This window comes from Xenopus laevis, chromosome 9_10L (genome assembly GCF_017654675.1).
Source record: "Xenopus laevis strain J_2021 chromosome 9_10L, Xenopus_laevis_v10.1, whole genome shotgun sequence".
NCBI lineage: Eukaryota > Metazoa > Chordata > Amphibia > Anura > Pipidae > Xenopus > Xenopus laevis.
Window position 1 is genome coordinate 4,945,119 of NC_054387.1, and position 15,002 is coordinate 4,960,120.

A 15,002-nucleotide genomic window follows, 5' to 3' on the forward strand; every position below is an offset into this window, starting at 1 on the left:
TGATCTCTGTGTGGTCTTTTAACTGTGGAGTGGGCGGGATCTGGGTGGGGCTTGGGGCTGGGGAGGGCGGGGCCTAGTGTTGTTGTAGGACCCCGCGAGTTCTAATGGCGGCCCTGCTTGATCACAATGTTTTAAATAAGGAATAAAGATAAGTATATTTTTCAGTAAACAGCTGGTGAAAGGTCTCTGCCCCAAAGAGCTTACAGTCTAAAGGGTATAGCGCCACGCCCACATTGGAACGACCCCGCCCACTCGGGAGAAATCGCTTTGCTGCCTCGGCTCCGACTGGGCGCGGCCTGAAGGGATATGGGTGGAGTCTGATACGCTGCTACGCCCACGCCGTAGTTTGCGCATCCCAGCTGTTTTGCGTGCTCACGTCTGTCAGTGTTGGTTGTTGCGTGCGCGTCCACGGACGGTGGGCGGGGGCTTCACGAACGCGCTGCTCAGCCCCACAGACGCAGTAAGATGGCCGCTGATAGATTCTCCAGATTTAACGAGGACCGGGACTTCCAGGTACCGGAGGGAGCAGCGCGAATAAGTGTGAGGGGCGGGGGGCGGAGCCTACTGCTGCTGCTTATTCATATCCAGTCCTGTCACCTCAGTCACAAGAGGATTTATTGGCTGTGACAGTCGTCACTTCTCTCTGTTACCTCAGATGAACCCGGCACTTCTTTATAGTCTTTGTACCAATCACAGTCATCAGCGTCCCCTGTAGGACAGACGTGCTTATTGCTTTGGGCCCTCAGGGCTCCCGTAGGAGGAGGCAGTGTAACAATTGTTGTCTATTTATACTGTAAACACTGCTGCCTGTCTGTCTGCTCTCTCATTGGATATTCCTTCAGTTCTTTCACCACCATATTCCTGATCCTCCCCTCCAGTCTGTGCCCCAGGAGCTGACAATCTACCTTGCGCTTCATTTCACCAGTAGCAGATAAGTGTGACTGTAGGTCTTGGGCTCATGAACGTCTTAGTGTGTCGGACACGACTTGTATCTGGTTCTGCGAGTGACAATCCGTATCATGGAAATCTCTATTGGACACGGAACACATGGCGCTTACTTACCGGTCACATTTGCACTAATGTTGTCATGTCCCAAGTCTCCCGTAAAGTCCCAAGTCTCCCGTAAAGTCCCAAGTCTCCCGTAAAGTCCCAAGTCTCCCGTAAAGTCCCAAGTAGGATTTGGATCTGACTTAAAATGAGAAAAATGGTGTCATTTCTATCTTTCTTCCTTAAAGGAGAACTAAACCCTAAAGTTTAAAAAAACCTTACCCCCCTACCCTACATAGATCCTCCTCTCCCCAATGCTGTTACCCCTGGTAAATGCCCCTAACTCTTTACTTACCCCTCGGTGCAGATTCTGTCCAGCTGAGTTCACGGACGCCATCTTCTTCTCTTCAGCAAGTAAGTGTCGTATCGGCGCATGCACAGTTGGAGCAATTTTCTGTTTCGTGGTAACTGCACATGCGCCGAAACCCTGGGAGAAGATCCGAAGATTACTGAAGATGGCGTCCGTGAACTCCGCTGGACAGAATCTGCACTGATGGGTAAGTAAGGACTTAAAGGGGAAGGAAACCTAGTCGGCGCAAACCCCCCACCCCCCCTCCCGTTTGTTGCCCACCCTCCCTCCTCCCCCCTGGCCTACCCGTCCCACTGGGCAAATGCCCCTAACTTGTTACTTACCCTTCTGCGCAGGTCCAGTCCAGGGAGTTCACAGACGACATCTTCTTCCACGCGATCTTCTTCCTGCTGTAAACGGCGTTTTGGCGCATGCGCAGTAGGATCATTTTGCCGGTACGTATCTACTGCGCATGCGCCAAAAGTCACGCGCATGCGCAGTAGATCGTACCGGCGAAATGATCCTACTGCGCATGCGCCGTTCAAAGCAGGAAGAAGATCGCGTGAAAGAAGATGTCGTTGGTGAACTCCCTGGACTGGACCTGCGCAGAAGGGTAAGTAACAAGTTAGGGGCATTTGCCCAGCGGGACGGGTAGGCCAGGGGGGAGGAGGGAGGGTGGGCAACAAACGGGAGGGGGGGGTGGGGGGTTTGCGCCGACTAGGTTTCCTTCCCCTTTAAGTTGGCCATAGATGCAAAGATCCACTTGTTTGGCAACATCGGCAAACGAGTGGATCTTTCCCCGATATGCCATTAACGAGCATGGCTATATAGGGGGTAATCTGATCCGATTACGATGTGCCATGGGCTCCGACGGGATCGGTGGGGTCAAAATCAAACCTGACCAAACGACCGATCTCCGCCGGACCAAAGATGTCGGCACACGCCACACACGATCCGGATATCGTACGAATCCTCGATTCATACGATAGGATCTGTGTGTCTATGGTCACCTTTTGGGGCATTTGCCCAGGGTAGCGGCTATGGGAAAGGAGGGAGGGGGGTCTGTGTAGGACAGTTTTTTTAACTTTAGGGTTTGCTTTTCCTTTAAAGGAGAAGGAAATTAAATCCTACTTGAGGGTGCCAAATGTTAGGCTCCCCCAAGTGAATGTATTTACTTACTTGACACTCCTATTGGCAGAAAACTGCACTGGCCAGGGCTTATACCAGTGAGCACCACGGAGCGATCCTCTTCATTCTACTTCTCGTGGCAGCGCATTAGAGAAAAGCTGAACTTTAACAAAAAAGCGTCTGTTTCGTTCTACTGCGCGTGCGTCTGCCCCGGGAAATTGAAGAAAGAAAAAGCCAGAAAAGGATCAATTCTTGGTGCTTACTGGAATAACCGTGGACCAGTGCAGTTTTCTGCTGATAGGATTGTAAATACATTCACTTGGGGTTGCCTAACATTTGACACCCCCAAGTGGGATACGACGTTCCTTCTCCTGTAACATACTTTTTTTTTTGATAAGGAGACAGGCATTGGATATTTACAATATTTGGCCTCTTGCATGGTTGGCTGAAGCTGTCAAATCAAAATTGGCTTTTTAGGATCTCCCCGGCAGAATGTATTTTCCTCTCTGTATTCTGTATAGTGGAAGCAGATACTGACCCAGTAAGGCAGAGCTTGTTAGTTCCATACACAGGCTCAAGATCTACAACATGGAAGGGCTCTATTCGCAGCCAACATCCGCTTCTGTATTGGCATCTTGAACATGGCCATACATGTTACAATTAGCATCTTTACCACGGCCATTAGTCACATTAAAGGGATACTGTCATGGGGAAAAAAAATCGTTTTCCAAATGAATCAGTTAATAGTGCTGCTCCAGCAGAATTCTGCACTGAAATCCATTTCTCAAAAGAGCAAACAGATTTTTTTATATTCAATTTTGAAATCTGACATGGGGCTAGACATTTTGTCAATTTCCCAGCTGCCCCCAGTCATGTGGCCTGTATCTCCGCAGGTCACTATGGGAGGTGTTTTATTTCTTGCCTCATTACAATTGTGCCCAATTGCTTCTTTTAAGGTGTCATTTTTATTTCTACATTACACTGCTGACACTGCAATCAATTCAATCTAAAATGTAAAATTTCATTCCTGAACCAAGAAGTATCTATTTTTTTTTTTAGTTGTAATATTGGTGTGTAGGTGCATCTCAGGTCATTGTGCCTGGTCATGTGCTTTCAGAAAGAGCCAGCACTTTAGGATGGAACTGCTTTCTGGCAGGCTGTTGTTTCTCTTACTCAATGTAACTGAATGTGTCTCAGTGGGACCTGGATTTTACTATTGAGTGTTGTTCTTAGATCTACCAGGCAGCTGTTATCTTGTGTTAGGGAGCTGCTATCTGGTTACCTTCCCATTGTTCTGTTGTTAGACTGGGGGGGGGATGATATCACTCTAACTTGCAGTACAGCAGTAAAGAGTGACTGAAGTTTATCAGTGCACAAGTCACATGACTGGGGGCAGCTGGGAAACTGACAATATGTCCAGCCCCATGTCAGATTTCAAAATGAAATATTAAAAAATCTGTTGGCTCTTTTGAGAAATGGATTTCAGTTCAGAACTCTGCAGGAGCAGTTCTATTTACTGATGCATTTTGAAAAAAAAAAAAAAAATGTTTTCCCATGACAATTTCCCTTTAAACCTGCCCTTGCTTAGAAAGTGAGTCTTACCAGCTGCATCTATTGTCACTACTACTGGCCCTATAAACAAAACCACTGGTTTAAATGTAAAACAGTCGGTGCCTTAAAACTATATTGGAATTTTCTAAAATCTTGGTTTTTTTTTGCACAAAGTGGGTTGTCACGTAATACCGGGCCACCCGACTTTCACTTGTTTCCTGGAGTGTCCCATGTGTTTCATTTAGGAGCCGTTCCCTTGTTGCTATTTGAAGAGGGTGCAGTGAGCCGTCAGCTCTTGTCCCATTCCCCAGTAATTGCCGTGTGCCTGGGCTCTACTTTGTATCCGCAGGAATGGAGCAATTAGTTTGCCTGTTGTTCAGATTGTATGTAATGTACTGATCTCTGTGCTGGATCTTAGATAAGATTCTGTATTGAAACTGGGACTTTAATAAAAATGTGCCTAACTGATATACTTTAGTGATGGAATAGCTCCTCTCCTTACAGCTCCATCTGGCTCTGCTCTTTACACCTGCTCTGTATGTGTCTGAATTCCAGATTTAAACAACGTCAAGCAATGCTCTTAGCTTATTCGTGGCTCATACATGAGGATGCATCTGCTAAATATTGTTGTTTTTTTTTTTGCCAAATTGGCAATTGAATCACCCTCTATTGCTCCCTATAACGGAGGCCTGGGATAGAATGCCTGGGATAGAATGCCTGGGATAGAATGCCTGGGATAGAATGCCTGGGATAGAATGCCTGGGATAGAATGCCTGGCCACGTTAGGAGTTTGCATTTACTTTGCACATCATGCCTCTCTCTTTGTTAAAGGAACAGTAACACCAACACATGAAAGTATCCTAAAGTAATGTAAATATAATGTACTGTTGCTCTGCACTTGTAAAACTCATTTTTATTAAAGTCCCAGTTACACAGCAGCTTGTTTATATAAACTATAGTAGTACTTATCTGTTATCTACTGTGTATCCGGTGTTTGAATGGCTGCCCCCATGGCTACACAGCAGCTTGTTTATATAAACTATAGTAGTACTTATCTGTTATCTACTGTGTATCCGGTGTTTGAATGGCTGCCCCCATGGCTACACAGCAGCTTGTTTATATAAACTATAGTAGTACTTATCTGTTATCTACTGTGTATCCGGTGTTTGAATGGCTGCCCCCATGGCTACACAGCAGCTTGTTTATATAAACTATAGTAGTACTTATCTGTTATCTACTGTGTATCCTGTGCTTGAATGTCTGCCCCCATGGCTACACAGCAGCTTGTTTATATAAGCTATAGTAGTACTTATCTGTTATCTACTGTGTATCCTGTGCTTGAATGGCTGCCCCCATGGCTACACAGCAGCTGGTTTATATAAACTATAGTTGTTTTTCTTAGGACATGAGACTAATGGTCAGTATGGTGAAGGATTATCTGTCTAAAGCGCCAGGCACTTGACCAAACACGATGTTTCCGGGAGGAATTATGTTTATCCTTGCGTCACGTTTGTAGATTGTAACACACTTGGGGCCAATTATAAAGCAGGCGGCGGATGTTCTGCTGCTGTCGGATTTAAGGGCCAGTAAATAGTTACTGAAAACAAGAGTAATACGAGTGCATGTACAAAGGACGTCTATGATTGGCTGCTCTCCCCCCTGTGTTTTGGAGGAAAAGGAGGAGATGTAGAGGGACGTTTGTTAATCTGGGGCCAAAGCTGTAGGTAGATGAAAACTCTGACAGAAGGAGGACACTGCTTTATTGAATATGCATTTAGGGGGTGTCTGTATTTTGGATGGGGAATCATAAATTCACGCAAGCAGTCTCCTCCACCCAAGCCTTCTATTCCCACAATGCTTTGTACACTTCTGCAATTCTCTTCCTTGTTAAAGGACATGTAAAGCCTACATTTTCCTACCATTTATATAAATTGGACATATTTTTCCCACCAAGCCACATCATTTGTACCGCATATACCCACTCTGTTTGCCAGCGCCATCACATTTTCCGAAAACAAATAGCAGCTTTCACCCGACGGCCATTTTCCCTCTGACACATCATCCGTGATATTAAGACATGTATGCTGTAAAGTTCATGCAATGCACAATGCAGCTTTACACAGACACAATACTTTGATAAAAGTTCTGCTGGGGTTGAGAACTGTAATGGTTAAAGGACCAGTAACATAAACATTATTAAAAAAAGTTTGTTTGTACATAACGAAAAAAAACACCAAGATACATTTAACTTTAAATTCACAAAGTCTTTATTAAGAAATAACTTACCAATACTCCGCTTGCACTCCTCTTCAGAAAAGGGTGGGTTTTTTTTCATTCTGTACAAACACATTTTTTTTTCATGTTACTGGTCCTTTAAGCTGAGCTCAGGAGAGGTGGTTAGGAGAAAAATAATAGGATCAGACCGCTAGAGTTTCTATGGGAACCAGCAATGCTATCTAATCATTGGCTGTTTAATGAGGATGTGTTTAGTAATCTGAGCTGGGAAGAACTGAGCATGCTCATGAGCCAACAGCCAAAGTAAATTCATGGGGGGGGCAGAGTGGGTTAGAGGAGGAGAAGGAATTCTAAGTGATTGGTTAATGGAGGAGAAGGAATTCTAAGTGATTAAATGGGTGGTTAACCTTCAAACACCAGAAATAACGACTTTTTCCAATGACTTTCTATTTTCTAAGTGTGACCTTTTTTAATATTGAATTTTAAAGTGTCATTTTTTACCTTCGGAAGCAGCTTTGTAAACTGATCCAAATTGATACATTTAGTTAATCTTAGGCTAGGGATATTCTGTGCAACCAGTGATATTTAAATGGGAACACACCAGTCAGGTAAAACCCATACAGTATGTACTTTGTTTCCCTTGGACAAACTAAGCTTTCTGATTGGCTGTCCAAAACACTCCCCTGATTGGTGTGTTCCCATTTAAATATGCATATTGAATCTTAACTGGTAACGGGCTGTTGCTATATCTTTTAATTGCTACAGTATAGCTGTGCGTTGTTATCATACTTAGTTATGGGGTGTTTAAAGCAGACATGTGTGATCCCCCAGCAGTCATGAAATTGCCTTGTGTGTCCTGGGTGCATCTCTGTCCACAAATAGATATTGCAGATCCCAGTGGATCCCTGCACTGCAGCAACAGCAAGCTCATAAATCATCCCAGCTCTCTTCATACTCTTATTATCTGCTCACATATGAATGTACAAGACTTCTGACTCTGGAATAAATACTCTCTCTCTCTATTTTCTATTTAATTTGTATTAAATCTACAGCACTATTCCATACATTTGTTTTTCCATGTGTTTGCATACAGGGTTTTTTCTTACACAGTGGCGTAACTACTCACCGGCAGGCCCTGGTATAGGATGAGCACCTGGGCCCCCCTGTCGGGCCCTCCCCCCTATGAATCGCGTGCGCTGTAAAATCTCCCCCTGCCCAACCACCCACGATATCCATTATCGTGGCTCTGGTGGGCCCCAAGAGGGTGCGGGCCCAGGTGCCATCACACCTCCTGCACCCCTGGTAGTTACGCCACTTTTCTTACGTCTGTTAAACAGAAGTCTGAATTTAGTCATACTTTTATCTTTCAGCGCAAGAACAAATGAGTGCCCATAACGGACAGTTTGCTTTAGTCACTGCAGTAGTACAACCCCATTAGGAGAAACGAAAAGAAACCATAGGGAAGGGTGAAGCTTAAATGAATTGTTCAGTATAAAAATAAAAACTGGGTAAATAAATAGGCTGTGCAAAAAAAAAAAAGAAGAATCTAATATAGTTAGTTAGGCAAAAATGTAATGTATAAAGGCTGGAGTGAGTGGATGTCTAACATAATAGCCAGAACACTACTTCCTGCTTTTCAGCTCTCTTGCTTTCCACTGATTGGTTACCAGGCAGTAACCAATCAGTGAGTTGAGGGGGGGCACATGGGCCATGACTGTTGCTTTTGAATCTGAGCTGAATGCTGAGGATCATTTGCAAAGTCACTGAACAGTTATGTCCCATGTGGCCCCCCTTATAGTCACTGACTAACTTAGAGAGATTAAAAGCAGGAAGTAGTGTTCTGGCTATTCTGTTACACATCCAGTCACTCCAGCCTTTATACATTACATATTTGGCTAACTAACTATATAAGATACATTTTTTTATTTTGCACAGCCTGTCTATTTACCCAGTTTTTATTTTTATACTGAACTGTTCCTTTAATAATGAGACGTGATATCAACCATAATTGGCACATTTTAAAAAAGCAAACAGTAATAAGTGGGTGTAATTCAGTAAGTTTGGCACATTGTCGTTGTGTATCCAGGTTCACACAAGCACATCATGATAAAGTGCAAAGCTAGTAAATATAGATTTAATGGATTAGCAATACAGAGTCAAAGGCCAATCCCCAAACACCTTTAAGTTTCATTACCGAATGCAAAAGCTTCTTCAAAAGCTCTGCCAGGTCTTATGTTTGAGCAAATGTTTCATAATTGATGGGGACACGCTATGAGCCTTGGTCCCAGGGTTGGACTGTGGGGTAAAGGGCTGGAGGGGGGTTGCAGGGGGGGATGGGTGTAAAGAGCTGGAGGTGGTAGAGTCCTGCGTGGGACTAATTTCTAAGATCCCGAACCCGCAGCCCACGACCCGAACCACAACTCGCATATTTACCCACTTTGATCCGCTACCCAACCTGGACCCTCAACTGCCTTATCTGCAACCCGCCCACCACCATCAAACAGGAAGTGATGTTGCTGCAAACCGGAAGTGACGTCATCAAAAGTGGGCGGGACATAAACACTCTTTGTAAGACCATATTACATAAGATAAGAAATTTAGTTGAGACCCGCAGACCCACATCTATACCCGCACCTGAAAATTCTCCCCTCGTTCCATCCACTTTTTTTGCGGGGTAACCCGCAGGTACCCGACCCGCTGCAGGACTCTAGGAAGTGGGGGTGCGGGCCCCTGATGTTGCAGCTCTGGTGGGCCCATCTTTCTATTCAGGCCTCTCCTATTCATATTACTGTCTCTTATTCAAATCTATGCATGGCTGCTAGGGTGCTAAGACTGCTGAAATGACAAACTGGAGATCTGCTGAATAAAAAACTAAATAACGCGAAAGCCAATAATAAAAACCAATTGCAAATTGTCTCAGAATATCACTACATCATACTAAAAATTTATTTAAAGGTGAACAACCCCTTTCAATAACATGCTGTGGGGGTAGATTTAGGCGTTTTCTACATTGATTTTGTGTGAGGTTTAAAGAAACAAAAGAAATGGATATAGTGATTTTGGTTATTTTGTTGGGGGACCCATTAAAAAAGAAAAAAAATATATAGTGAATAAAGTACCCCCTCTTGTAAAATATAAGGATATTATAAGTTACCGAGGAGTTTCATGACCATATAAAAACACGAGGCCGAAGGTCATGGAACTCCGAGGTAACTTCTAATATCCTCATATTTTGCAACTGGGGGTACTTTATTTATTATAATACACAAGTTTCAGTGAGTCATGTGACAGAAATGACATCAGAACTCACCGTTTATAACTGATGACATCAGAACTCACCGTTTATAAGGATATCATTTACAAGATATTCATGGCTTTTGTGTATTATATATATATATATAAATTTTCCGGAACGTGTATACATGATAAATACTTCTGGGTACAGTTCATCAAGAGATCAAGGAATCCGCAAGTCACAGGTCTTACAGTGGAAACAGCAAAGTTCTGATGTTCTGACCTCAATAAATAAATATATATACAGTAGATATGCCGAAATCTCACTTCTTATCACATTGCTACAGCCCTCTCATTACATTCCTTATGGTCTCACACTTTAGAAATTCCAATGGAACGAGTGCTTCTCAATTGAACTTCTCACAGCTGTAACCCTTGGTTATATATATATATATTTATAGCAGAGTATCTGAAGAAGAAATGTGTCACTGTGTCTAAATTGAGAAGATTACAGTTTGGGGAGTGAAGTGCTATTATTGGATGTCGTGAAAGCTTTCTCCATGTTCCCTTGACATTAGTCCAATGGAGGCTTTTGATTTCCAGACAAAAACACCTTGTTACCCTTTATGTGCATGAGCCTAGAGTTTAGTATTAACACCAATAATTTAGGGCTTTGTATTCTGCGTCTCTGTACAGTAAATGGACGTATACGTTGAACATACAGACACATGAAATGATTGATACAGGAGGTTAAGAGGGGCCTGTTCAGTAGAGCTTAAAGGGGCTGTTCACCTTTAAATTAACTGTCAGTATGATGTAGAGAGGGATATTCTGAGACTATGTGCCTTTTGTTAATAAAAAAATAATAATTTTTTATTATTTGTGGTTTTTGAGTTATTTAGCTTTTTATTCAGCAGCTCTCCAGTTTGCAATTTCAGCCATCTGGTTGCTAGGGTCCAAATTACTAGGAATGCACCGAATCCAGGATTCAGTTCAGGATTCGGCCTTTTCAGAAGGATCCGGCCCAATCCTTCTGCCCAGGGCCGAACCGAATGTGAATCCTAATTTGCATATGCAAATTAGAGGCTAGGAGGGAAATGACTTTTTATCACAAAACAAGGAAGTAAAAAGTGTTTTCCCCTTCCCACCCCTAATACAGTATGCATATGCCGAACCCCGTTGGAAAGAGTGGGCTGAACCCCTGAATCCTTTGCTAAAGATTCAGGGCGAATCCTAATTTGCATATGCAAATTAGGAGTGTTGAGGCAAATTGTCACAAAGCAAGGAATTAAAAAATGTTTTCCCCTTCCCACCCCTTAGTTGCATATGCAAATTCGTTTCGGTATTCGGCCGAATCTTTTGCGAAGGATGGGGGTTCAGCCGAATCCAAAATAGTGGTTTCGGGATATCCCTACAAATGACCCTATCAACCATGCATTGATTTCAGTAGGAGACTGGAATATACGTAAATAGGAGAGGCCTGATTAGAAAGACGATTAATAAAGAGTAGCAATAACTATACATTTATAGCCTTGCTAAGCATTTACTTTTTAGATGGAGTCACTGACCCCCCCCCATTTGAAAGCTGGAAAGAGTCAGAAAAAAGGCAAATAATTAATAATGAAGACCATTTGAAAAGTTATATAGTGAATAAAGTACCCCCTCTTGTAAATTATAAGGATATTATAAGTTACGGAGGAGTTTCATGACCATATAAAAACACCAGACCGAAGGCCGAGTGTTTTTATACAGGTCATGGAACTCCGAGGTAACTTCTAATATCCTCATATTTTACAACTGGGGAACTTTATTTATTATAATACACAAATTTAAGTGAGTCATGTGACAGAAATGACATCAGAACTCACCGTTTATAACTGATGACATCAGAACTCACTGTTTATAAGGATATAATTTACAAGATATTCATGGCTTTTGTGTATTATATATATATATATATATATCTTATGCACAAGTAAGATCCGCACTCACAGGACTTAAGGTGGCCATACACTGGCAGATAAAGCTGCCGATATCGGTTGTTTGGACCAATTTGACAGCTTATCTGCCCGTGTATGGGGGCTTCCGACGGGTCTTCCCGATCGATATCTGGCCACGATATGGATCGGGAAGGTTGGATTTTTAACCGACCGACCCGTCGGAGCCCCTTGGCGCATCATAATTCGATCCGATTAGAATTACCCCCGATATAGCCATGCCGTTTAGTGGCATATCGGGGAAAGATCCCCTCGTTTGGCGATGTCACCAAACGAGCGGATCTTTGAGTCTATGGCCACCTTCATAGAAATAATGAAAAATTTATTGCAAGAGTCTAACGTTTCGGCCTCCTCCGAGGCCTTTTTCAAAGTTTTTGAATAAGGCCTCGGAGGAGGCCGAAACGTTAGACCCTTGCAATAAATTTTTCATTATTTCTATAATTCCTGTGAGTGCGGATCTTACTTGTGCATTAGAGATTTAAATATTTGATACTGCACCAAGGCATTTGAAACTATGTGTCGAGAGTGCCGGCTTCACGACGAACTATATATATATATATATATTTGAGGGGACATAGAGGCACTTTGGGGTTGTACTTCTCTTTATTCTCAATAAGTCGAATTTTCACCCGTCTTACTGTTGATGTGCTTCCCTTTCAGGGTAACCATTTTGACCAGTATGAAGATGGACACCTGGAGATTGAACAAGCGTCCCTGGACAAGCCCATTGAATCGGTAAGACGATGCATTTTGGGACAGTTCTTTATATTTCTGTATTACTCTTTCATTTGCCCCCGAACTGGTTAGGTTTTAGAAGCCGTAGGACCCCCACCCGTAGGACCCCCACCCCAGATCAGTCAGTGGTGTTTTTTTGTATGGTGTGCAAACTGGTTAAGGCCAAGTGTATCTTGGAAATACTCATGAGGTATCCGCAAGTTTGGTGGAGGGGATTAGATATTTAGTAAAGCACTGCGTATCTTGACAGCGCTATATAAATAAATGATGATGATTTAGTAGCCGTCATGGAGTCCTTTTAGCCTTTAGGTGGTTCTGTCTGTTTGGAGATCCACCTTTCTTACTTCTGCACATTGAACTTTAGCTGTGGAACACACCACATCTCTCATGAGAGGTTCATTGGAAATTGTGGATATTCCTACAGTTTCATATAAAGAATTGTATTTATTTTTTTTAAAGGGGAACTATTGCGAAATGCTTCCTCATACTGGAATAAGAAACTTTCTAAATATAATCCATTAAAAATTCTGCCTTGTTTCTGAAATAATCAAGTTTATCTTCACTATCCCTCTCTCAGCATCAGTTTCTATTCATTCTCTCTTCATGCAACAGTTGGGTGTCAGATGAATGATCCACTATATCTTATAGGGGGGCTCCTTTTGCCTAGAAGATGTATTAGAGGTCACTCTATTAAACTCACCAGACATCATGTCTCTCTACATGCAGAATTTGTGCAAAAGGCAGTTATTTTGTTACATTTTGTTTGTACTGGAATCAGTTATTTGAGTGAGCTCTAATACATCTGCTAGGAAAGGGAGCCCCCCTATAAGATATAGGGATGCACCAAATCCAGGATTCGGTTCGGGATTCGGCCTTTTTCAGCAGGATTCGGATTCGGCCGAATCCTTCTGCCTGGCCGAACCGAATCTGCATTTGCATATGTAAATTAGGGGTGGGGAGGGAAATCACGTGACTTTTTGTCACAAAACAAGGAAGTAAAAAATGTTTTCCCCTTCCCACCCCTAATTTGCATATGCATATTAAGGTTCGGATTCGGTTCGGTATTCGGCCGAATCTTTCGCAGAGGGTTCAGGGGTTCGGCCGAATCCAAAAAAGTGGATTTGGTGCATCCCTAATAAGATATATTGGATCTAACTGTCAATTAATATCTGACACCCAACTGAAACAGATGCTGAGAGAGGGATAATGAACATAAAACTTGATTATTTCAGAAACAATGCAGAATATTTAATGGATTGTATTTAGAAAGTTTCTTATTTCAGTATGAGGAAGCTTATATTAAATGTTCATTTTCGAAATAGTTCCCCTTTAAGAAACAAAATAGTTGATGCATGTGCATTTAAATTTGGGAGCAAGTGCAGATCCCATTGGAATTGCCAGAACTCTGTATGAACCAACTAAAGATCAATGTGCAACACTGGGGAAAGAGTAGGTCTGTGTTTGTGTGTGTGTGTGTCTGTGTATAGATGGTATACAGAACTTTACACAACTTTGGCCCTATCTGGCCTTTCTCTTCCACAGCAGTTGATCCCAATATTAGCTAAGCTGCTCATGACCTGGTTTGTATTGCACGCTCTGCCTTTTTTATTTTTTAATTCCTTGTTTTATATCTTTTATATATATATATATATATATATATATTTATTTATACATACATTTTCCTCTTTTTTTAATATTCAAACCCTTACTCTACTTAGAGGAGCCTGTAATACAATGTATTGCCGGTGTCTCTGGCAGGGAAGGGGATTAATATTCTACGACTGTCCTGTTTCCCCCCTTCCCTATTCCTTTTTGTACTGGTCCAGTGAGCACTGAGTATATTTCTGTGTGGTATATATATATAGTATATTCCCCCCTGCTATGTGCTGGCATGTTGCTAGCTAATATTTGCTCAAGGTAATGCTGCAGAGGAACAACACCACTGCCCGCAGCTGCTTTATAATAGCCAAATATCGTTGGCTTCAGTTTTAAAGGAGAACTAAACCCTAAAAATGAATATGGCTAAAAATGGCATATTTTATATACTGGACCTATTGCAGGAGGCTAAAGTTTGAGCTTGTCAATAGCAGCAATGATCCAGGACTTCAAACTTGTCACAGGGGGTCACCATCTTGGAAAGTGTCTGTGACACTCACATGCTCAGTGGGCTCTGATTGGCTGTTGAGAAGCTAAGCTTAGGGCTCGTCACTAATTATCCAGCAGAAAATGAGCTTCCCTGGCTGTAATATAAGCTGATGCTACAGGTTTGCTGATTATTCTATTCTGATGCTAATTGCACTGGTTTCTGTGCTGCCATGTAGTAATTATGTGTATTAATTACTAATCAGCCTTATATTGTGACATTTCTATTCTATGTGTACTGTATATTGTGAGTGGCTCCCTAAGCTCAGTAAGTGACAGCAGCACAGAGCATGTGCAGTGAATCAGCAGAAAAGAAGATGGGGAGCTACTGGGGCATCTTTGAGACACAGATCTTTACTGCTAAAGGGCTGTGGTTGCCTTGGGCTGGTACAGAAGCCCGAAACATAATGTACAACATTTCTACCTACTTCTTTAGTTAGGCTTTAGTTCTCATTTAAGTCATCAGTTACGAGACTGGCCAATCCAGTGGAGATACATTCATTATAGTAACAGGCTCCAGATGCATCTGCAAAAATTGAGGTGGGCTTCATTTTAGATAAATAAATATATATATATATATATATATATATATATATATATATATATATATATATATATATATATATATATATTCCATGGCTCTT

General features: G+C 42.2%; 1 protein-coding gene across 1 annotated transcript in view; it reads left to right on the plus strand.

Annotated features, from left to right (window-relative positions):
- The first annotated feature begins 376 nt into the window (after window positions 1–376).
- gpatch8.L (G-patch domain containing 8 L homeolog) overlaps window positions 377–15,002 on the plus strand; it is a 43,069-nt gene continuing 28,443 nt past the window's right edge. The window contains exons 1-2 of the mRNA XM_018234806.2: window positions 377–513; window positions 12,142–12,216. Of these exons, the coding sequence (XP_018090295.2) occupies window positions 466–513; window positions 12,142–12,216 (123 nt within the window). The 5' untranslated portion in view covers window positions 377–465. The remainder of the gene's footprint in view (window positions 514–12,141; window positions 12,217–15,002) is intronic.